This window comes from Nicrophorus vespilloides, unplaced genomic scaffold, assembly GCF_001412225.1.
Source record: "Nicrophorus vespilloides isolate i.1.1-1 unplaced genomic scaffold, Nicve_v1.0, whole genome shotgun sequence".
In the NCBI taxonomy this organism is placed as follows: Eukaryota; Metazoa; Arthropoda; class Insecta; order Coleoptera; family Silphidae; genus Nicrophorus; species Nicrophorus vespilloides.
The window spans coordinates 907-23,669 of NW_017097379.1; the positions used below are offsets into that span (position 1 = coordinate 907).

At 34.8% G+C, this 22,763-nt stretch overlaps 5 protein-coding genes across 7 annotated transcripts; 3 read left to right on the top strand and 2 right to left on the bottom strand.

The window, feature by feature from the left end:
• Positions 1-1,494: 1,494 nt before the first annotated feature.
• LOC108559949 (LIM homeobox transcription factor 1-beta) lies at positions 1,495-3,151 on the top strand (the record flags this gene model as incomplete). The annotated part of the gene is given in 3 exon segments (XM_017917340.1): positions 1,495-1,693; positions 2,101-2,738; positions 2,816-3,151. Coding segments are annotated over 3 exon segments (1,064 nt in total), but the record flags the coding sequence as incomplete, so codon positions are not given.
• A 1,345-nt stretch (positions 3,152-4,496) lies between these two features.
• On the bottom strand, positions 4,497-5,174 carry LOC108559948 (U6 snRNA-associated Sm-like protein LSm2). Its single transcript, XM_017917339.1, has 4 exons — positions 5,094-5,174; positions 4,968-5,035; positions 4,813-4,903; positions 4,497-4,739 (listed from the first exon to the last, which is right to left on the bottom strand). Exons 1-4 carry the CDS (start codon positions 5,094-5,096, stop codon positions 4,614-4,616), a joined length of 288 nt encoding a protein of 95 aa, XP_017772828.1. The 5' UTR covers positions 5,097-5,174; the 3' UTR covers positions 4,497-4,613.
• A 41-nt stretch (positions 5,175-5,215) lies between these two features.
• On the bottom strand, positions 5,216-7,152 carry LOC108559947 (tigger transposable element-derived protein 1-like). The gene is made up of 2 exons (XM_017917337.1): positions 7,057-7,152; positions 5,216-6,921 (listed from the first exon to the last, which is right to left on the bottom strand). Exon 2 carries the CDS (start codon positions 6,860-6,862, stop codon positions 5,288-5,290), a length of 1,575 nt encoding a protein of 524 aa, XP_017772826.1. The 5' UTR covers positions 6,863-6,921; positions 7,057-7,152; the 3' UTR covers positions 5,216-5,287.
• A 155-nt stretch (positions 7,153-7,307) lies between these two features.
• LOC108559951 (anaphase-promoting complex subunit 5) lies at positions 7,308-10,511 on the top strand. Its single transcript, XM_017917344.1, has 9 exons — positions 7,308-7,332; positions 7,540-7,645; positions 7,701-7,979; positions 8,046-8,223; positions 8,284-8,446; positions 8,502-8,683; positions 8,736-8,979; positions 9,046-10,008; positions 10,062-10,511. Exons 1-9 carry the CDS (start codon positions 7,330-7,332, stop codon positions 10,179-10,181), a joined length of 2,238 nt encoding a protein of 745 aa, XP_017772833.1. The 5' UTR covers positions 7,308-7,329; the 3' UTR covers positions 10,182-10,511.
• A 1,928-nt stretch (positions 10,512-12,439) lies between these two features.
• Positions 12,440-22,073, top strand: LOC108559950. 3 transcript variants are annotated; one of them, XM_017917342.1, is made up of 5 exons: positions 12,440-12,649; positions 17,816-17,954; positions 19,701-19,868; positions 19,918-20,967; positions 21,382-22,073. In XM_017917342.1, the coding sequence occupies exons 1-5, from the start codon at positions 12,633-12,635 to the stop codon at positions 21,739-21,741; spliced, it is 1,734 nt and encodes a 577-aa protein (XP_017772831.1). In that variant the 5' UTR covers positions 12,440-12,632; the 3' UTR covers positions 21,742-22,073. The 3 variants fall into 3 exon arrangements, with proteins under 3 accessions (XP_017772831.1, XP_017772830.1, XP_017772832.1); XM_017917341.1 differs by lacking the exon at positions 12,440-12,649 and adding an exon at positions 14,177-14,572; XM_017917343.1 differs by lacking the exon at positions 12,440-12,649 and adding an exon at positions 14,177-14,572 and having other exon boundaries at positions 21,495-21,624.
• Positions 22,074-22,763: the final 690 nt, after the last annotated feature.

Below are 22,763 nucleotides of genomic sequence, written 5' to 3' on the forward strand. Positions count from 1 at the left end.
TTTTATACTTTATATAATGTGCAAAAGCTTGAGAAAGAATTTCTATTTTTGTTTCTTATTTTTGCAATTTTTAAGTCTAAAAGTTAATTGGAAAAGAGAAATTTATATTTTTAATATTATTTATGATTAAAATTTTTCTTTGAATAGAAAAATTCGTTTTTTTTTTTGCAAATTTTTCTACAACTTCAATATTAATATTCAGAAAACACTTTTGCAACTTTATTGAAAACTATAGTACATTTTTTTAGTAAAATCATACTTTTACTTAAAAATTTGTATTTGGTTACTAACTATAAAGTTTATACTGTTATATAATGTGCAAAAACTTAAAAACACAATTTCTATTTTTGTTTCTTATTTTTCGCAAATTTTTAAGTCTAACAATTAATTAGAAAAGAGAAATTTATATTTCTATTAGTATTTATGATTAAAATTTTTTCTTTGAATAGAAAAATTCGTTTTTTTTTTTGCAAATTTCTCTACAACTTCAATGTTAATATTTCAAAAAACACTTTTGCAACTTTATTGAAAACTATAGTACATTTTTTTAGAAAAATCATACTTTTACTTAAAAATTTGTATTTGATTACTAACCATAAAGTTTATACCGTTATATAATGTGCAAAAGCTTGAGAAAGAATTTCTATTTCTGTTTCTTATTTTTTGCAATTTTTAAGTCTAAAAGTTAATTGTAAAAGAGAAATTTATATTTTTAATATTGTTTATGATTAAAATTTTTCTTTGAATAGAAAAATTCGTTTTTTTTTTGCAAATTTTTCTACAACTTCAATATTAATATCTCAGAAAACACTTTTGCAACTTTATTGAAAACTATAGTACATTTTTTTAGTAAAATCATACTTTTACTTAAAAATTTATATTTGGTTACTAACTATAAAGTTTATACTGTTATATAATGTGCAAAAACTTAAAAACACAATTTCTATTTTTATTTCTTATTTTTCGCAAATTTTTAAGTCTAACTGTTAATTAGAAAAGAGAAATTTATATTTCTATTAGTATTTATGATAAAAATTTTTCTTTGGATAGAAAAATTCGTTTTTTTTTTTTGCAAATTTTTCTACAACTTCAATATTAATATTTCAAAAAACACTTTTTCAAAATCATACTTTTACTTAAAAAATTGATGAAAGTAATAATAACTGAATTATTTATGAAATAATCATATTATTTTACTTGAAAAATTAATTGTGAGCGTTTGAAACAAATTATAAATTGAAAAGTCTAAAACTCTCTTTATTCTTAACCAATACGATTGTGTTCAATTCTTACTAGTCTTATATAATCTATAAGAAATTTTACTTCAGTTAAAAACAATAAGATTTATTTTTAAGTTATTTAAAAAGAATATTGTAAATTTGACTTTTGAATTGGACTAGTTTGTAAGATGAAGTAGGATTTGGATATTGGTGGTGCAGATATTGACTCGATTTTATTAACTTTTTTTTTTCCAACTTGTGTCCTTCTGTGCAGATGGTACGCTAATAAAATGCGAGAAAACGTACGAGATGTGCGAGGGTTGCGGCCAGAAGATCCACGATCGGTACCTGATGAGAGTGGCGGACGCGAGCTGGCACGAACACTGTCTCTCCTGCTGCATCTGCGGAGTCCTGCTGAACCATTCCTGCTACACCCGAAACACTAAACTCTATTGCAAAGCCGACTACGACAGGTTAGTACTATTAACACCATCAGCAATTTTAATTAAATCTTCGTTTATTATCATCATCATGAACCTCTTTTTTGTTGTTGTTGATATTCGTTTCATTCGTTTTCTGCCTGAAGAGAGTTTCCATGACGATCGGAGAGATGAGAGTCCTTTTATGATACATAAATCTCGGAGGCGACGAAGCGGATCCAATAAAAACCTCCGCCAACGCACGCTCTGCTTCCTTTGAACTCTCTCCGTCTCTCAATATCTCACTCCACTCTCTCTCTCTCTCCGTTTCATAACTTACATCTTATATAAGAATTAATCAACTCGTCTATGAAAAGCGACTCGGAACAATATACCAATAACAACAGAAAACGACCACTTTTCAACAACAAAATTGATAATTAAGAATGTTGTGTTTTCAGGATATTCGGAGTGAAATGCACGCGATGCGGAGATCGTCTTCTGCCGCACGAGATGGTGATGAGGGCGCAGCAGCACGTCTACCATCTGCCGTGTTTCGTGTGCGTGATCTGTCGACAGCCGCTGCAGAAGGGCGAGCAGTTCGTGTTGAGAGCGGGACAGCTCTTCTGCAGACAGGATTTCGAGAAGGAGATGTATCTGATGCAGCAGGCCGGATCCGGAGACGACGATCTCTTAGACGAGAACACGAGACCAAGAGACGGAAGACGCGGCCCGAAGAGGCCGAGAACGATACTGACTTCGGCGCAGCGGAGACAGTTCAAAGCCTCCTTCGAGGTGAGCCCGAAACCGTGTCGGAAGGTCAGAGAAGCCTTGGCGAAGGAGACCGGTCTCAGCGTGAGGGTGGTGCAGGTGTGGTTCCAAAACCAGAGAGCGAAGATGAAGAAGATCCAGAGGAAGGCGAAGCAAGACGACGGTAAATCAGGAGACAAGGATAAAGGCGATAAAGACGATAAGATCATCAAGCAGGAGTCACCGAGCAGCGAGCACGGACACTACATGAGTCTCAGCAGTTTAGCCGACGGTCATTTCCCAACGTCGACGCAACCTTTGAACCCCAACATGCCCTACTCACCAGACGGTAAGTCATAATCTCTACTAACATCAATACAACAACAACAACAACACTAACCTTTTGCATCTTCATCGTTTTTGCAGACGCTTATCCTGCGCATTCCGGTGAAAGCTTCTGCAGCTCGGACATCTCCCTCGACGACAGCACGAATTTCGACCATCTCGACGAGGCCACCTCCGACACGATGTCTCTGCAAAACCTGGAGATGCAAGGTGGGCATTCGCATCCGCACGAGACGATGGCCGGTGGAATCGCCAATCCCATAGACAAACTCTACCTCATGCAGAACTCGTACTTCAGCACCGAATAATAATCGCTGCTTCTTCAACAAAATCCCAAAGCAACAATTCTAGTCGAAACTGCGAATCAAAAAAAAACACTTGTTACCGGTGCATTTCTCTTGTGTGTGTATAAATACTGAATACCTGAATGTGTTATTAACTTATTATTATTACATTAACTATTATGTACATACTGAATATATTATATATAGAGATTTATATAAATAACAACAACAACAAAATATAACAACTGTCTATGTAAATAACACATATAAATTATATATATATTATTGTATAAAAAAAGATGATGATGATGATGGATTTAGATTATATATTTCCCCAGTCGAATTATTAATTGTGATCACTATAATTGTATTATTATGTCAAGATGAAAAGAAGAAGTTGTGAAAAGAAGGACGAAATATTATTATTATAATATTAGTATTTACTATAAAGAATTTCTTAGATTTTATTATTGTATATTTTAAATAAATAACCAAATCCACTTTGGACTTGTCTCTACTTAAATAATCGGTGGCAACCGAAATCCCGACGTTCAAAATCCCGACTATATCGAAATTCCGACAGTGTCTTTTATTATTATAAATTTCTACAATAACATTTTTATGGTAGCCGGAATTTCAATTTAGTCGGGATTTTGATTGTCGGGATTTCAATAGACATAAAATTGATAAAAGCAATAGAAACCTATAACATTAATAAATAAGATCCAAAGAACGTTAATACGGGTTTTGCGTAATTAGAAATTTAGACCTTTTTATGTTATACAATGAATTAATTGAAAATATTTCAAATCAAAATTAAAATTCCATGTTTTAAAAATCATAGCAGCAGATGGCGTTAAACGTGATTAATTATTTACTAATAACTACTCCAATTATAATCGAATCAATCAATTGCTTATATAATTAATCTAAGCTATCTAAAAGCAACATTTTAATGAATATTGCTAATTATTTAAGTCCTTAATGAACAAGTGAGGTTTTGTACAGCGCCAAAAGTGCTGAACTACAAACTTTGAGAGCGAATTAAAAGATGGCACTGAACCGAATCGATTTTCGAAACTACATCAGAGACGCCTACAGAAAAAAATGAAAAGCTTATAGTTCAGCCAATTTGGCGCTGCTCAAATCATGTTTTTACAATTAACGCAGTAATTAATAACTAGTAATTACTAAACTATTATGATCATAATAAGCTATTGATTACTCTACTTTTTGAACTATTTCATTAATTATTTTAGGTGTTTTACGCGATTTAAAATTAGGGAACAGCACCACCTATAATTAGAATAGTTGAACTAATCCAATTTTAAATTGTCAATGTCCATTTATATTTATCTTTATATTTAATTTGATAAATGTTAAATTCTTTATATTGTCGTGTAATTATATTTGTAACATTTATTCTTGTACTCTTAATTATTTGAAAATTTTGGGGCAAGGTAAAGGAAACAAGCAGGAAACTTACAAATGTATCTTAAATTTAGTACATTAAAGAAATAATATATATAACGAAAGATTTCTTAATTGTCTCCATTTTTTGTCCTTATATGATTTGTGTTTAAATATAATAAATCTTATCTTGTTGGAACAGTGGTCTCCTTTCTTGCCGCATCTTGCAGCAATTGAGTGTCCACTTCATCAGCTGGCAACTGGACGTATCTCACAACCGAACCTCTTATAAAGCAGCTCTTAACAGATAACTGAAAATAATTGAGAATAAGTTTACTGAATTCAAAGAAATCTAAGAACATAATTAGAAAATTATATACATACCATGTGTGGATATTTCTCTGTATCCGTAACACTGATGTCCGTCAGCTTTATATTCAAGTATTGATCAACTGAATGCAGTGTTCCACATATGCTAAAACAATAAATCATAGTTAACAAAAAGTTTTCTTAATACTAAGATCGATTTACTGGCAAACCTTAAATCATTTTTCAGCTCGACCACCACATCTTTTCCGACCAAAGACTTGAAGAACGAGTAAAACAACTGTAAAATAGAGATGATATATTATTAAATTCATTGAAAAAAACCGCTGCGAACTTACCATTTTCAATGTTTATAATAACAAAAAAAAAAGTTAGGTTACAACTGCTTAAAAACTGATCAACCAATGCTACCAACCAAAATAATTCAAAGAGCTTTTTGGTACCCTTCATAGATGGATGTGTTAATCATTTTACAATGATTACTTTTAAAAAATCTATGATTGTTTTTTCTATAATTTATTTAACATACATATTAACTGGGAGAATGTTGCAATTTTGCACTTCTTTCTTCCAAGATCTTGTAGTATGGCTTCAGCAAGATGTTGACGTCGCTTTGGATGCCATGGCTACGTTCCCAATCGGGATCATTATCACAGATTTCTTCAAACGCACAACGAATCTTGTCCAGAAAACTCTGAACATGTTTCGTCTCCAACATCCTCGTTGGCTTCAACTCCTCAACTTCCTCTGCAGTCTTCTGTTGCTCTAATTTCTGCTCAGCCAATTCCAACAAATCTTTATCTGGAGGTGGCTCAAAATGACTCTTCAGTAACAGCTCAACATCATCTGGTTGAACGTCAATCCCAATCAATTTAGATATGCCACAAATATCATCAATTATATCAGAGATGGACTCAGAACCAGTAAAATTAATAACCGCTTCAGGCCACAGTTTACTCCAAGCACTGTTCATGCAAGATCGAGACACTTCTTCCCAAGCGGAATCGATGTTCGTTATTCCTTTGAAAATATCGTAAGATTTCCAATGGTCGCTGATTTTTGCGTCGGATTGGACAGCGTCGGCGATTCCTCTGAAGATCGCGCGTAAATAACACGCGTTAAAAGTTGCAATTACGCCTTGATCCAAGGGTTTCAAAAGAGTGGAAGCGTGCGGTGGTAAACACACAATCTCAACTTCCAATTGATCATTATCCGTTTCCTGTAGGTTTCCTGGGGCATTGTCTAATACCAGCATGACTTTAGGAGGTAAACCGTTAACAGCACAGAACTGAGCCACTTCTGGACAAAAGTATGTGGTGTACCAATCGCTGAAGATCAGCTTCTCGCTGCAGCGGCAAAGAACAGGAATTTCAGAATCCTTCATAATCACTTCTGAATGATACACCAACATTGGTTTGAGTTTAAAAGTGCCAGAAGCATTACCACCTAAGAACAATGTCAAATGATCCGTCCTCTCAACCTCCTCCTCGCATGCAATGTACATCCCATTTGGTAACTTCTTCCAATACAGCCCCACTTCACCCACACTGAAAACCAAGTCAGATTGATAAGTACCCTCATCTATTAATCGCTTAAACTCAAACGGATAGATTTCAGCAACATTAATGTTGGTAGCCTCACCAGACACTTTAGTAATCTGAATTTTGGTACGGTTCTTGAACCGATGGAACCATCCTTTACTTGCATTGAAGGTTTCAGTGCTACCTGACTGCATGCATATCTCATCAAATAACGTCTTGGCCTTCTCCAGCACCACGGCCTGCGTTACAAGAACGTTATTTCGGTTGGAATCTTCCACCCAAAGGACAAGTAACTTTTCCATTTCCTCCATAGCTTCGCTGCGTGAATAAGTTGTTCTCGATGATGACAACCTCGTTGCACCCGTGTACGTACGTTTTATTTTATCCACATTGCCCATGATCGTCGATACAGTGGATGGGGCTAAATGCAGAGCTTTGCACACGGCGGATCGTCGTTCTCCAGACTCCATACGACGAATCACATCCATTTTCTTCTCGATTGTGATCGTCTTTCGTTCCTTCTTCGCCTTCCCTGGCACAGACATCACACAACGTTCAGAGCTCATCAGCACATTATTACTAAGATTTAACTGCTGCACTGATCGTAAATAACCCTAATACATCGCTGCAATAAAATCGATTTTATTATTCAACACCAATTAGCTTAAGATTATTCATGTTCTCATCAAATCGTTCCATTTATCAGCAATTTCAAGAAATCGGACAGTCGTAAAATGAACTGTCGCAAAACGGGACTCACCTGTACATTTCAAAGACCCCATCCAGAAGCACCAACATTACAAATAAACAAACTTTGAAGACCAACTTTACCTAAAGATTACAGTTTCCAAAAGGAATTACGGCTAGAAAACAATACCATAAATTAATGATAAGTTAATCTATCAATTAAACATAGTTTGATCTTTAATTATAGTATAATTAAACGATTCTCACCATTTCAAAAAGTCTTTGAGTGAAAAAGAACGCGCTCACTTTTTTTCTCAAGTTACAGCCTTACCAACATCCAAACAAAATGGTAATCATAATATTATTAATTTTTATTTATTGAATAATTCATTAATATTTAGGTTTTATTTGTAGCAATTACATTTACATCGATAAATGTAATCTAGTTTTTCTTAATTTACAAAATTCCTGTTTCGCAGATCGTCGTTACCGGTTGAACTTAACCTCCAATTATTCAAATTGTCCTTTAAGTAATGTTTATTTATACGATTCGCAGGATTCTAGGGTGGTTGTAAAGATTTCACAGCGGAGCGATGTTATAACCCCGCACCGTCTCACAGTTGCCATATTGATAAGGGAATTCTGCTTAATCCGAGAAACAAGTACGTTTGCAATGGAAACACTTGAGCTGTGATCTTAATTTAGCTTGAATTTTAGAAGAAGTATGTCGGAAGACGATCAGGGACTTTTGCATCCTCTCGCTGCAGCTCATCCAGAGCCCCGATTTAACCCTGGACGAGCTGAGGAGTTCCATCAATGAGATGGTCTTCAATCCTGATACGGATCTACTGAAAAAGAAATTCGATGCTGTTATTAGCGACATACAGGAGGTTGGTGTCAGATATCTGCTGGATATAATTGAATCTTTTGGCACTCTCATCGCTGTGCATCCTGGTTTAGGGAAATTCGTTTCTGTGAACAAGAACAGCGTTATTGGTTGGTCATTTTCATTTCGTTTTTTCTATAATAATATTCAAATTAATCAATCAAGTTCACTTTCAGGTTATTATTTGAGGAGATTCACTGTGTCCTTCGATAGATTGTCGTTTTCTGAGGTTACCACTTTCTGTGAATCCTATAAGAGGTACGCAAGTGGATGGAACAAGACTCAGAGCATTGCCACGAGTGAAACAGGGAACACCCTGTCAAGCAAAACAAAAGAACCACAGCTTAATGAAAGGTAAAAGGATACTTACAAATGTTGATGCTTTTTGTAATCGTAGAAATTTCTAATTTAAAGTGATGGAAATTCGTCGAGAGAATGGTCTAGGAGACAGGCGGAATTGTTCATCGCTACACAAAGTAGTTTAATTCTGAACAATGAAGAAAGAGCGATGAGTCCGAAGGAGCTGCACGAAAACATCAAAAGTCTCCTCAAATCCAACAGATCACTCGCGGAAGCGGTAAATTCTGATCGACTAATTTCTATGAGTTTAAAACACTTACTTGAGTTTTCAGCACTTCTTGAATTACCTGAACTATATGAGAGTCAAAGAGTATTGCGGCGCGATCGAGAGTCTCTACCATTGCTTCGATAGATGCGCCGATGTTAATCCCATGTGCAGCTCTGAAGATAAAACGAAAAGTTACAGATACGCCACATTGAATCTCGCTATTTTGCAGTACAAATTTGGGCATAGGTGAGTTGCTTACTAGTTTTTCACTGCGATTTCTTATTGAAGGATTTCTTAGGGAGGAAGCTTTGTCCGCTCTGGAGGAAGCAATTAAGATAGCTCAAGCTGCTGGAGATAATGTCTGCTTGCAGCACGCTCTCTCATGGCTCTACTGCTTGATACAAACCAACAGACACAAATTAATGGAGCACTCGATTCTGAAGAGTTTGGATCTGAATTTGTCGTATATTATGTCGTTGGGAATCCAATCTTTCATCCAGTACGCCGGATTCACGAAAGGAAATCCTAAACAGGCATTAGATGTAAAGTACACTTTAAATCTTTAAATTTTGATAATTAGATTTGATTACTAACTCACCGTTTTGCAGACTATAACCAAGAGCGATATAGTGAATTGCCAGCAGAGCTACAGGGATCTGATTTCGAGCAGTTACGCGCAGAAATCGGCGATCTGGTTGTTCTATGGAAAAACGGAGATGTCTTCGCTATGGAGCCAACTGCTGCTGTACCTGAACACGGATAATCCGACCATCCTCAAGACGCATTACGGTGAAGGCTATTGTCAAGCTATCTGTAGCATGGCGTGTCATCTTCATCTGGAAGGAGAATACACCATAGCAAAGACCGTGATCGGCTTCGCCAAAGAGCGATTCCCCAACGAACCTAACTCGCACACGTGGATGCTCTGCGATAATCTGATGTACTTCCAGCAGTTGATCTACAACGAGAAGTTGTCAGAGGCTGAGAACGTGGCTGCAAGGATCGGAGTGGTCAACAAGTGGGAGAGTTGTCTTCGCATGGCCGAAATCCTCATCCATCGGCGTGATTACAAAGAGGCGCACAAATGCGTCAACCGAATCCTGGAGAAGTTCAAAGATGGAACGCAGCAATTTCGCATGGATTTCCAAGTGAGAGCTATGATCCTCTTATCCGAAATCCAAATTGGTACTCAGTATCCGGATGCTGCGATGCCCGGTATCCTCGGATTACTCAACTCCACTTTAGCTTACGCCAACGATTACCACCTCAAGTACTTGGCTTCCGTAGCGCAACTTTACATAGCTCACGTCCAACTCCTGATGGGAATGTCTACTCAAGCTTTAAGCATTTTGGATAGATGTTTAGTGCAGATCTTGGCGCACGGTGGATGCTACGATAGAGCCAGAGCTATGCTCCTCTACGTTAAGTGTCTGATAGCCGAAGCTGGTAATAAAGAGGCGGATGAACGGAAAGCTGATATTCTGCAAGGTATAGATTTACTGAAGAACGTCAAGAGGAATTTCGAGAAAGTTGAAGCTTTCTACAGGGTCAAAGACGTCCTTTATCTGCAGGTAACTATTAAGAAATATTTAACTATTTGCGTGAATAATACATTTCTCCAAAGTCTCAGTTATACAACGAGATCGATATGACGAAGGAGCGAAATCAATGCGCGCTCGAGTTTAATTCAATGAGCGACAGTTTTCCGAACATCAACAATAGCACTTTACTAATTTCTCTATAAGTTTGTACATACACAATTAATTACATAATAAATTATACATTTTCATATACATTTAATACGCATCCACTCTAGCTGTGATGTGAGTACACTGCTTTTCGTTATTTCATTTTCAAACTGATAGTATTACATCAATAAACGAATCACTAGATTATCTAAATTATCATTCTTGAATGAGATTCATTACGCAATCATTTTCTAAATAATTAGACTATAATATACGATCGTGTATGTTTGGTTGCAGATACTAGTGATTAAGCGCTCAATTTCAGCCAAACTGTTGAAACTATAGCAACAATTGAATACTCACTACATTCCGCAAATATCCTAATTTCATGTGCATCTTTTGGATACATTCTATCTTCTTAAATTCCAGAGAAAAGAAAATGTGAAAACGCTGCTTTTTCATGTGTTAATATTTCATTAATTCATTTGGATTTTTTTTTACATTCGTTCTATTTATTACAGTTTATTATTTAATTATTAATTGGGTGAAGTAAGAGGAAACAGATCGAAACATGAAAATTGTCAGCTACACAAAAATGAATGCAACAACAACAACAATAGTAAACACACAAAATTAAAAAAAGGCAGAGTAATTGCAATTAAACTGTGGGGATCGAGGTGTAAATATTGCGTGGAATAAAATTTAGTTCTTTTCACTCGCGATGCTCGATCAAAAAAGAAAAACACATCGGAGAAGGGATCATATCGTTGAATATAATTTCCGATTTAATTAGTCGAAAAGAGTTTCACATTTGCACAATTAAAAGGAATTGCGGTAAAGAAAATGCAATTTTTTTGTTGTTGTTGCTACTGCTACTTGTGTTATCTTGCGTACCGGCGCTATTAATTGCTTCCACTTACTTTCCATAACGTAATTGTAATTGAATAAACTGTTGTTGTGGTTGTGGATATGAATTGTAGGGTTGGCGAATTGCGAAGGTCGAGGGTTAACGGTGGTTTCAAGGGTAATTGCGATCGGTCACGCTGTTTTCTTCAATTTCCATTTCCAACATAATTACAGTCAATTCAAGTTGGAATATTGAAAAATAATAACGTCAGGTTTCATTCGAGCTACATTAATTATTGATTGCATGATTTAAGCATGATTTTAATTTATAGTCTTGTTGCTATGGTAATTAAGAAAAAAACAAATGAATGATACTGAAAGCAAGTCAATTTTCAATTAATCAACTGAATAATTCAATAAATTTTACGAATGTTCAACGACGCATGGAAATCGTCTGAAATGAAAACTAGTAGGCAGATGTAACCATGCGATTCAATTGGTGAAATGGAAGAAAACAAAACAACGCAACGAAATAAAAGAAACAACGATGAAACGAAACAAAACAACAACAACAAAAAAACAGTAAAAGAAGAAGTACTTTCATTTGCATTGTTCCAAAGCCTAGCCGATCCAAAACGGTAATCAAACACAATGGGGAACCACTGTTAATTAATGACTTTTCATGTAGTAGTTGCTTCCATTTCGTTGGATCGTTCAGTAAAAGAAAATCGTGAATGCACTTAAAAATAAAAACAGTAAATTTCTTCATTCACTTAAGAACATACAAATATACTCAACATTCAAAACGAAAGAGAATTCAGATTTTTTGTAACTCATTCACATTTTCATTAGTTTAATTTCGTTAATAATTGGAGATTTCATATAGTTAAATTTGTTGCCTAATAGAGTTTGATTTTACTCTAGAAATAGACTAGTTACGTGCATTTTTTTTTGTATTGTAGCAGCAAGCAACAATGTAATTTCGCAAATTCCTATGGCGTTTCAAATGGTTAATATAAATAACATGCGAAGGTCGCAACAACGAAAACAAACAATTTACTAAATCTAGTGAATCTCGCTCGCAGTTTCATGAAGCAATTGACGATAAATTAGTTTTAATTTCCGAGAGACTTTTAATAATACTCGAACTAATTATTTAATGTTTGTTTTTATAATATACAATTCAATTTAAGTGAAAATATTCGTTGTTTTTTATGATTTTACATAATCGATTGGAACTTGAAACAAATGAATGATTGATATCAATTAATTGTTTTATAGCAATGCAATTGTTTTATAGCAATGCAATTGTTTTGTAGTTTTCAATTGTTTGCTTGGGTAACGCGATTAATCATCGTTATCTATGAGGAAGATACGCATGTAGATAGTTTATTTCAACTGATTTTTCCTCAATGATTGATGTTTGCGCCCGGTGTAATTGAAATCAACGATGCTCGAACGGTGTGTGTGTGTGTGTGTACGAGTATGTTTCACTGCGCAAGATAAGCAAAATCAACAATCAAAACATCGAATGGTTTATTTTGTGCGGAAAGCCTTCAGTGTGCAACCGTCTATAACGTGTGCACTTGTGTCTTTTAAACTATTATTATTGTTGTTGTTTTATATTTATATTTAATTATTTTTACCGCAGAAGACGCATCATGCCATTAACCACTCAGTAAGTACACTCAACAATCAATGATTTATAACTCGCAACCACAACTTATCATCAGTTGTAGTGAGTGTAAACTGGATTACCAGCTTAAATCCGATACTCAATGAGTAAACTTGCATTACTCAAATCGCGTTAATAGAGACGGTTATCAGAAAACAATGCAAGATTCTATACATCGATGAATCTTAGAAAAAAATAGAAAAGAAAAGCGAAAGTAATTACTTAAGTTTCATGCTTATAAACGAGTGCATTATGGATAGAGAACAAAATATGAAAGTAATTTGCAACGATTTCAATTTAATTTGCAGCAAACAACATATAGTTTTTAATTAATCCTAGTTCAGATCTATGTATACTGATTTAGTTTACTACAATTCTAAAATCACTCATGGACTTCATAGATTTTGTATTAAAAAAAAAATTATATATTAAATAAGTCTATTATACATAAATTAGCAGAAATGCATATTTTTTTTTATATAAATAATTAAAGCTGTGATAAGATTTAACAAAACGAAAGGTGTTAATTAAAGTAATTATAGATGTTAAAGTTGTAAAGTTCATTAATTAATTCCATGTAAATAATTAAGTCTACAGCATTGTTTAATTAAGCATTAATAAAGATTGCGTTTATTATAATATTTATATAAAATTGTAGTTGAGGAAATGCGACGTGGAAGAGGAAGCAGATTACGTTAGATACGAGCAAAGAATTTCAACAGTTCAAAACATGTTAAGAATCTGCATAAATAGAAGTTTTTTTTTTTGAAAGGATGTTAACTATTGAATTATAAGAGTGCGCGTGGTGTAACAGGTCGAAAATTAGGGCCAAACGACTGTAATTTGCGTGCCGTAAATTGCATTCATCCTCCTCCCGATTTTGTCCTCGCACATAAAAAGACACTCGTTTATTTTTTTATATATTGTTTAATTGTTAGTTTATGCTTCGTCTTGAATCGATTAAATTAAGAGATGTTAACGCATTCCCACGATTGCAAAGAAATATGAGTAAAAATAGGCGGAATGAATGGTAATAACAACGTTGTAATTGCGATCCGTTCGACTTCATTTAACAAACGAACCTCGAAATGGCGATTTTCAGGCACGATCTCCGAATCGCGAAGACGTGACACACTTCTCAAACAGTTTCATGTCTTCAATGGCTTCTTTCTTGTCTACATAACATTATTACTTTTTTTTCTTAATCAACGTAAATAAATCTATGTAATAATAGCAATTTGTTTGCAAGTTATAATTTAACAATTATTTAAAAGCGTATAATTTAATTAGTTTACAGAGATTATTATGTAAGATTTTACAATTATAGAGAACAGTTCAGAGTCATAGTTGATTACTACTGACTTGCACTTATCTAACGGGAAATCCTGTTATTTTATGTTTGTTTAGGATATATCTATAAATCATATTCGTTGATTATAGTTATAAAATGAGTAGGCGAAAGTTATATAAATATATAAATTGCATAAGGCCTAGTACATTACCTTGCGGAACTTCATTTGTAACTTGTACTAACTATATTGAAGATTCCTCAAGCAAAATATGAATGAAACTAAACTTTGGTTCGAGTTAAGTTTAGAGTAGTAAACGCAGAGTGGATCATCATCATCATGATCATCAGCAAGTGCAAGGCTGTGATCATACAGATTGGACTTTTCGAAGTCAGAGTTGTCGTTGTTCGCAAATGTAATTTATCGATCGTTCGCCTCCAACAAAACACCCCCATCGAACGTTTGGCGGGCAAAAATGAAGAGGCGGTGGCGCATGTCCTTCGCACCCGGCTTTCTTGCGGGCCACGAGGGTGGATGCACGAGAATACGCGTTCAGTCACACACAGAAATTCTCCGCAGGATCTGCAGAAGTGCACGAAGTGCAGCTGCAGATCAATATGACCTCAAAATCTCCCAGGTGAGTTCCAAAAAAAAAATCTCAACTATCAAAATTCGTAGTAATCATTCATCCAAGTCCACGTGTTTATACTAATAGTGTTTTGTTAATGTGTTAATTATAGTCATAGCAACAATTCATCAAAGAACTTGTATCAGTTGTTGTTAAAGTGTTAATTGTAGTCGTAACAACAATACATCAAATTCATTTTCTAAACAAAATCCAACTATTTTTAATAAAGTATTGCATTGAATTCTGCAATTGCTTGGAATACTAACAAAATGTATAATAAGATCTAATGATTCATCAATTACTGACTAATTAAGAGCATCAATTGTGATAGATATAAAAAAAAATCTTAAGTACACTTGAGTTCTCTCCTGATAAACACGGATAATCGTTTGTACTATGCGCAACGTTTTCATCCATAAGGTTTAGATGATTACGCAAAACAACGATATCGATTGCAGGCGTCACAACATTAAGGTTTTACGTACTAAAAATAGATGCTCGACTTGTTGGTGGGTAATTTGCAATTTTTATTTCATATATTTTATCGAAGAGTCGCGGGAAACGCTTTTGTTTTGCATCAGCCTTGACCAGAGAATTTACATTTTTTTTTTCCAAACAATCGCGTTATTACCATTATTGTTGCTATTATCAGAAAGAAAAAATGCAACTGGAATTGCCGTGAATAGGAAATCAACATATTTTTCTGCTGAGAAAACATGCACGGCTTGTTGAGTTTTATGCTGTAAATCTTTTGTGGAAAAAGGGAATTGGGACAAGGCAATAATAATAATAATATGAGTTCGCCCTTTAAATCTCGGATACAGCGGGACATTACAGTTGGAATTTATGGTAGGGAAAGAGAAATAAACATTCGTTTCCTTCGTCAGATACAGACGTCACAACTCATCCCTACGAATAGAATTCCCGATAGAACAAATAATGGAAAACTTTCCTAAAGATAAAACGCGCTTCGCTTCGCAACTGTTGAAGTAAAATGGAATGGAAAGAAGTTTTTCAAAAGAATAGTTTAACCGCAAAACGATTCAGTTTTGTATACTTGCTACAAGTTACATTATTACTTTAGTTTTTATCTTGACAAAGTCTTATTTTCGTCAGCATTAAATTAAAGTTAAAAGTTAAGTTTAAAAGGTGAAATTACTACTGTTGCTAAGCAATATTATAAACAAATTATATAATAAAATTGATGTAAAAGCTATTAGTTGCTAAGCAACATTAAAAACAATCAATCTTAAGTAATATCAAAAAATTTGATATTATTAAGTAATAGTAATCTTATAATTTAGTTTTTGAATTAAGTTGCTAAGTAAAAGCGATGAGAATAAAATTATTTATTTTGCATACTGAAACTGCGATTTGAGAATGCAATTTGCGTTTATGTTTTGTTGCCGCACGTTTACAATAATTGATTTATTTTTGCCGCGGACCGGAAGCCGGCCGCAACCACGTGGAAAATCGCTTCCGGTCTTGTCGCCGTAGTTACGTAAACACGCTGAGCGCGTTTTTATTTTATTTTTTTTTTGAATCGATCGGCGTGAATTGTCTTTGAAACGATGTGTAGAGAGAAAGAGAAAAGGGTCGGAGAAACCCTATACAAGGAAATCGAGAGCGCCGGAAACGGAAGCTGCTGAATTATTCAAAAATCTAATTTTCCCGCCATCTCCGGGCTTTGCGTATTCTGAATATTTCAGCGTCCCTGGCGGTTGTAAATTTAAACTGTCCCTTAAACCCTTCCCACTTTGTGGATCGATAAAAGTTATATGTGTAAATACGTAGTGAAGTGTTATTAAATAGTAGTATTTATTGAAACTCACCTATTCAAATAGTATCCGCAAGTGGCTTTGCTTAACTTTCATAAACACATCAAGTCTTATTGGCCCGGCATTCTGAAACAATTGAATAATTACAATCATCACTTGATTTTCATTATGCAACGACTTAAATAATGTCTTTTTAATGACGCAATCAAAGTCGTTACCTCAGAAACAAATGACTATCTCGAATCATGACTTGCCAAGTTTTTAATTACCAAAAACATCTGTAATTTTGATTATTCCTTTGATTAATTAAAAACGTCCTTGGCTTTTTTTTTTTGGGTGAAACTACTGAAATATAAAATAAAACATTGATTTTACATTCTCGTAAATGTTTATGCTTCATTAGTTGGAGAGTTGGAAACGTTTGATCGTCGGTTTTTAATTGCGCAATGAAAATTACCTTTGATTGGGGATGACGTGATGTGTTGAAAAACACGCGAAACGATTATTTTCTAAAAATAGTTGGTGCATTCTCGTGAATAACGTTAAAGTAAAACAAAAAAAATAAATAAATAATGATTTCAATTAATTTATGAAACGCGTTTCTTCACGTGTGGCTGCTTTCATCTGCAATGCGGATTACGACTGAAAATCGATTCGTTATGATAATTTCATAAAATAGCAAAAAACATCGGAGAAGTACAAGCAATCATTGATCAAATAATGAAGACAGGGAAAACAATAATAATAATAATAATAAAAGAAATAGAAGAGGCGAAACTGGAACGAAGTGCTTTGACCCATACCGATTCGATTTGGGAACTTGTGCCAAACTGCTCTATATATTCTCATGCATTCAGTGTAGGAAAAAAGTAGTTTTTATTCTTGCACTTCGACAACTTTGAAACTACTTTAATATCTATTTGTATATGAATATTGAAATTTTCGATTTAGAATTTCGGTGATGGAAAAATCGTGATTGAAATTTTGTTCGAAAATGAAATACGAAATAGCTTGAACTCTCTAGTATGTTATTTCTATATAAATATAGGAGTAAATCAATGTATGGGAAGATTGTGATTGATTGATGTTACAAAGTAAAAAATAATAAAATAAAAGTGAATGCGATTGGAATGTTCGATTTGATATGTGAGTCGAGGCAATAAATGCGAGAGAAGAAATCAAAACTAGGAAGAGAAGAATTTCGGTTCGGTTTTTCCATGGGTATTAGATGCCCCGTATCGTTTCACTTGGCTGCCAAAACGGAACGAACGAATGGTTGGTTGGATGGATGGATGGAAAGGCAGAGTGGCACAGTCTGAGCCGGTTTATTGTTGTTCGAACGCTCAACAACATCAACAACAACAACAACTTGCTGCTGCAAGAACCGCGCGCGATTCCTGTTAATGATCAATTGATCCATCATGACTCTGGAGATGTGTCGATTCTCATCCTCGGATTGTTCTCTTCTGTGCAGGAGGAGACCCCTGTATCCTGGATCGCTTACAGATCTTCACAGATTCAGGAAAACAGCGCACGGACACGATGGATCCAGCAGGATCGTTATGGTCAGGAAGACGGATCAGAGGACATTCGCATCCATACAGAACGGAAAAGTGAGTATCAAACAATTACTTTCAAATTCATATAAACTAATTAAGTAACAAAAGCTACATCAATAATTACAATCATCACTTGATTTTATTATGCAATGACTTAAATAATGTCTTTTTAATGACACAATCAAAGTCGTACCTCAGAAACAAATGACTATCTCGAATCATGACTTGCCAAGTTTTTCCACTTTTAATTACAAAAAACATCTATATACTTTCAAATTCATATAAACTAATTAAAGCTGCATGAAAACATATAAATTGTAACAAATAAAGATAACTACTTTTCAAAGTGCATTTCTCATTAAGAATTCGTTGCAGAATTTAATTAGGAGGCTGATCATATATTGTCATTGCGATTGTTTCGGTATTATTTGTTGTTGTTATTCGGCATTGGCCGTGTTCGCTCTGGTTTTGGCAATGCCACTTATTACGTATTAAATACTAGTATTTATTCGTGCTTTGAAACTCACCTATTCAACTAGTATCCGCAAGTGGCTTTGCTTAACTTTCATAAACACATCAAGTCTTATAGGCCCGGCATTCTGAAACAATTGAATAATTACAATCATCACTTGATTTTTATTATGCAATGACTTAAATAATGTCTTTTTAATGACACAATCAAAGTCGTTACCTCAGAAACAAATGACTATCTCGAATCATGACTTGCCAAGTTTTTCCACTTTTAATTACAAAAAACATCTGTATACTTTCAAATTCATATAAACTAATTAAAGCTGCATGAATACATATGAATTGTAACAAATAAAGATAACTACTTGAATGAGTATTTTCAAAGTGCATTTCTCATTAAGAATTCGATGCAGAATTTAATTAGGAGGCTGATCAGATATTGTCATTGCGATTGTTTCGATGTTATTTGTTGTTGTTATTTGTTACATATTAAATACTAGTATTTATTCGTGCTTTCAAACTCACCTATTCAAATAGTAACCTCAAGTGGCTTTGCTTAACTTTCATAAACACATCAAGTCTTATATTCTGAAACAATTGAATAATTACAATCAACACTTGATTTTTATTATGCAATGACTTAAATAATGTCTTTTTAATGACACAATCAAAGTCGTCACCTCAGAAACAAATGACTATCTCGAATCATGACTTGCCAAGTTTTTCCACTTTTAATTACAAAAAACATCTATATACTTTCAAATTCATATAAACTAATTAAAGCTGCATGAAAACATATAAATTGTAACAAATAAAGATAACTACTTTTCAAAGTGCATTTCTCATTAAGAATTCGATGCAGAATTTAATTAGGAGGCAGATCAGATATTGTCATTGCGATTGTTTCGGTGTTATTTGTTGTTGTTGTTATTCGGCATTGGCTGTGTTTTCTCTTTCATGTCGCTCTGGTTTTGGCAATGCCACTTATGGATTTGCACTTGATGCGAATCGCATGCAAATTAAACCGATTTTTCCAATTGCGAAACAATACTTTCTCGTCAACACCAAATTTTCTTTCCCATTACCCTAATTACTATATAGTTAAAAATAACAAAATATTTCACTTACGTGTATTCTTTCAGTTTTCTTAGAAATTAACTCTTTCCATCTAGTAATCTTCATATTAATTAATGAAATGTTGAACTTTATAATCTAAAACTTAACAATTTTATTATGATTGTAGTACTTATAATTTTTAAATACTTACCGTTCTTGATTTATTATTTTTCACTTCATGATTTGTAATGCGTTTTGATGTATTTTTTTCAGGAACCGAAATTGGAAACGATCACAAGAGAAACAATCGAAACGTTTCGAGGTCCGAGGACCGCATGCAAAATTACCACTGAGAAGAAGGGCTGTGAATTTAACGTGCCTGCTAACGTATTAGAAACATTAACTAGGAAATCTCCAGTGGCGAAGGCTGCAACTCTAAAAGTAAAAGCATATTATTTTTATTGTAAAATTATTAATTTATGAATTGCAGAAAAGTCCAACGGTTAGCTTTAATTCAGAATGCTTGAGGGCGCACAACGAGTACAGACAAAGACACGGAGTGACGCCTCTGAAGCTGAGCAAGGAGATGTGCAGGATAAGCCAGGACTTTGCTAACTACTTGATCAGGAAAACCAGTTTGGAGCATAGTAATAATCAGAGGTACGGGGAAAATATTTACTGTTTGACGATGTCCAAGGAGGCTCCTATTAAGGGAGGCGAACCGGTGAAGCATTGGTACAGCGAGATCAGCAAGCACGATTTCAAGAAAGAGCCGACGTCTCTGGAATCCGGTCATTTCACGCAGGTCGTCTGGAGCGAGACTAAAGAACTGGGCGTCGGACATGCCAGCTATAAAGGAAAGATTATAGTCGTAGCTAATTATTATCCGCCTGGAAACGTGATCGGGCATTACCTGGAGAACGTTCCTTCCTTACTCGACGTTGAAGTTATATCCGAAGCTGTCTCTTCCATCGGTTTAAGTGGTAAAAGGGCTTTGAGCGCGTTCAGGCAAGAGTGTCTGGAAGCGCACAACAAGTACAGAGCCAAGCACGGCGTACCTCCTCTACAACTAGATAACGAGTTAAGCAGGTACAGCGATGAGTGGGCGAAGATTTGCGCGGATCGAAGCACCTTGGAGCACAGAAAAAACAATCAGTACGGAGAGAATATTTACAGTCTGCACACGCAAGATACTAACATCAAGGGGAGCGTCCCGGTGGACAGTTGGTACACGGAGAAGAACAAGTTCGGTTTCGGTAAGGAGCCGAAGAATTTGGAAGCCGGTCATTTCACGCAGATCATCTGGAAGACGACGGAGAGGTTGGGAGTCGGTGTCGCTATAAAACCGGGTGGAATCTACGTGGTCTGCAATTACTCACCGGCAGGTAACTTCGTCGGGTATTTTGCGGAGAACGTTCTGCCTTTGGGGACGGTCTTGAAGGATGAGAAGACCAAGCAGACTTTCGAATTGGAAGCGCTGAAAGTGCACAACGATTACAGGAGGAAGCACGGCGCGCCAGAGCTGACGCTGAACCAAGGGGTATATAGACGAGAGTAGTTGTTGCATAAACAAACTTAATTGCTTAACACCTTAACTCTCATAATTAAATAACTACTTTCAATTTGCTCGTAATAGCACACCTCTATAAGATGACATTAGTACAGCTTGCTATCAGCTTTATAAACTTGTATAGCTTTAATCAATGTAAGAGGATAAAGACTAATTGATTTATAACTTTGTGTTGTATTTTTGAAGCTTATCTAACTATTCCTTTTTAATAAATAAAGCTTATTTGATCTTTACATTTAGTTTACTCTTAATTTTCATAATTTCTTCTTAAGTTTCATAATTGCTCTAATAGTTATTTGCAGATAATTAAAGAGTTATGGGAGTTAAGGTGTGAATTGTATAATTGAACAATTTTTACCGTGTTATTATATAATTTTTTGTTAGATGTGCGATTACGCCAAGCAATGGGCTGAGAACTGCGCGAATCGCGGCATCTCTCGCAGACCTAACAACCCGTACGGCGAGAACATCTACATGAGTTACTCTTCGGATTACAGCTACACCCCGGGCGCCCGAGAAGTCGTGGCAGCCTGGTACGATGAGTGCAAGGTCTACGCGTACGGAAACGAGGGAGTGCAGAGCGGTGCTCTGCACTTCACGCAGATCGTCTGGAAGGGCACATCGGAATTGGGCATAGGATACGCGAGGAACAACCGTGGAGAGATGTACGTGGTCGCTAATTACAGTCCGAGGGGCAACTTCGTCGGACAGTTCCTCGACAACGTTCAAAGGCCGCACTTCTGACGGTGGCGTTCTCGGTCCTTGAAGTGATATGATTGATCCACTAAACATCAACATCATCAAATCGCTTCTGAAATAATATGAAAATAATACTATACTAACTAAACTAATACCCTTCACCGTCCATTCCACGTTTAGCCTAAAAGATGGAACGCATATAATAATCAATATAGATTATTTATCGTTTCACTCTCATACTACTATATAATCATCATGATTCTTCCAAAGGTTATATTATTCCATGTTTTAGCAGTATTAAGAATATCATTTTAGCTAATTTCCAAAGTTTATACGAAACGAATGAATGAATATATTTACATGTAATATTTTTTATCACCAAGTAATTCGATTACTGTTATATAAATCGTCTTATTAATAAATAAATACAATAATTAATCTATTAATCATTTCCAAAAAAAACACCTGAAAATTCCTAATATTTGCAAATTTTGTTATTTTTGGACAATATATTGGATACACTGCAAATTTGCAATCAAATTATCTAAAGTTTATCATTAAATTAAAACGTTTAATTAGCTAATGGATTGTGCACAAACTTAATTACTTAAATACAATTACGATTCGAAGCCTTAGTTTAAATAATCAATATAAAATGATTCAGCTAAATAAATATTTGATAATGTTTCAAATTATTCTTAATTAATTGATAAGGAAATCTGGGAAAGAGAAGGTAATATTATAAACATGTGAATTAAAGTGTAGAACTTTATCATTAATTTTCATCCTTACTAAATACAATGTTACATTTCCTTAATAATAACTTGTCGTGTCCCGGGATGGAATATCTCTGTGGAATACTTTGTAGTATTGTCGATGTGTAGTCCTAGTGGGTTTTTATGGAAGAGTCTAGATTGAAGTCAGTGTACTTAATAGTATTTATTAACACTTAGATGCTAATGATTCTTAATCTAGGTTCCAGAGTAGAGTCAAACTAGAACTGTTACTAGGATTAGGTTCTTCCTAGGACTCACTATGGACTAACTAGGACTAACTTAAATAACATA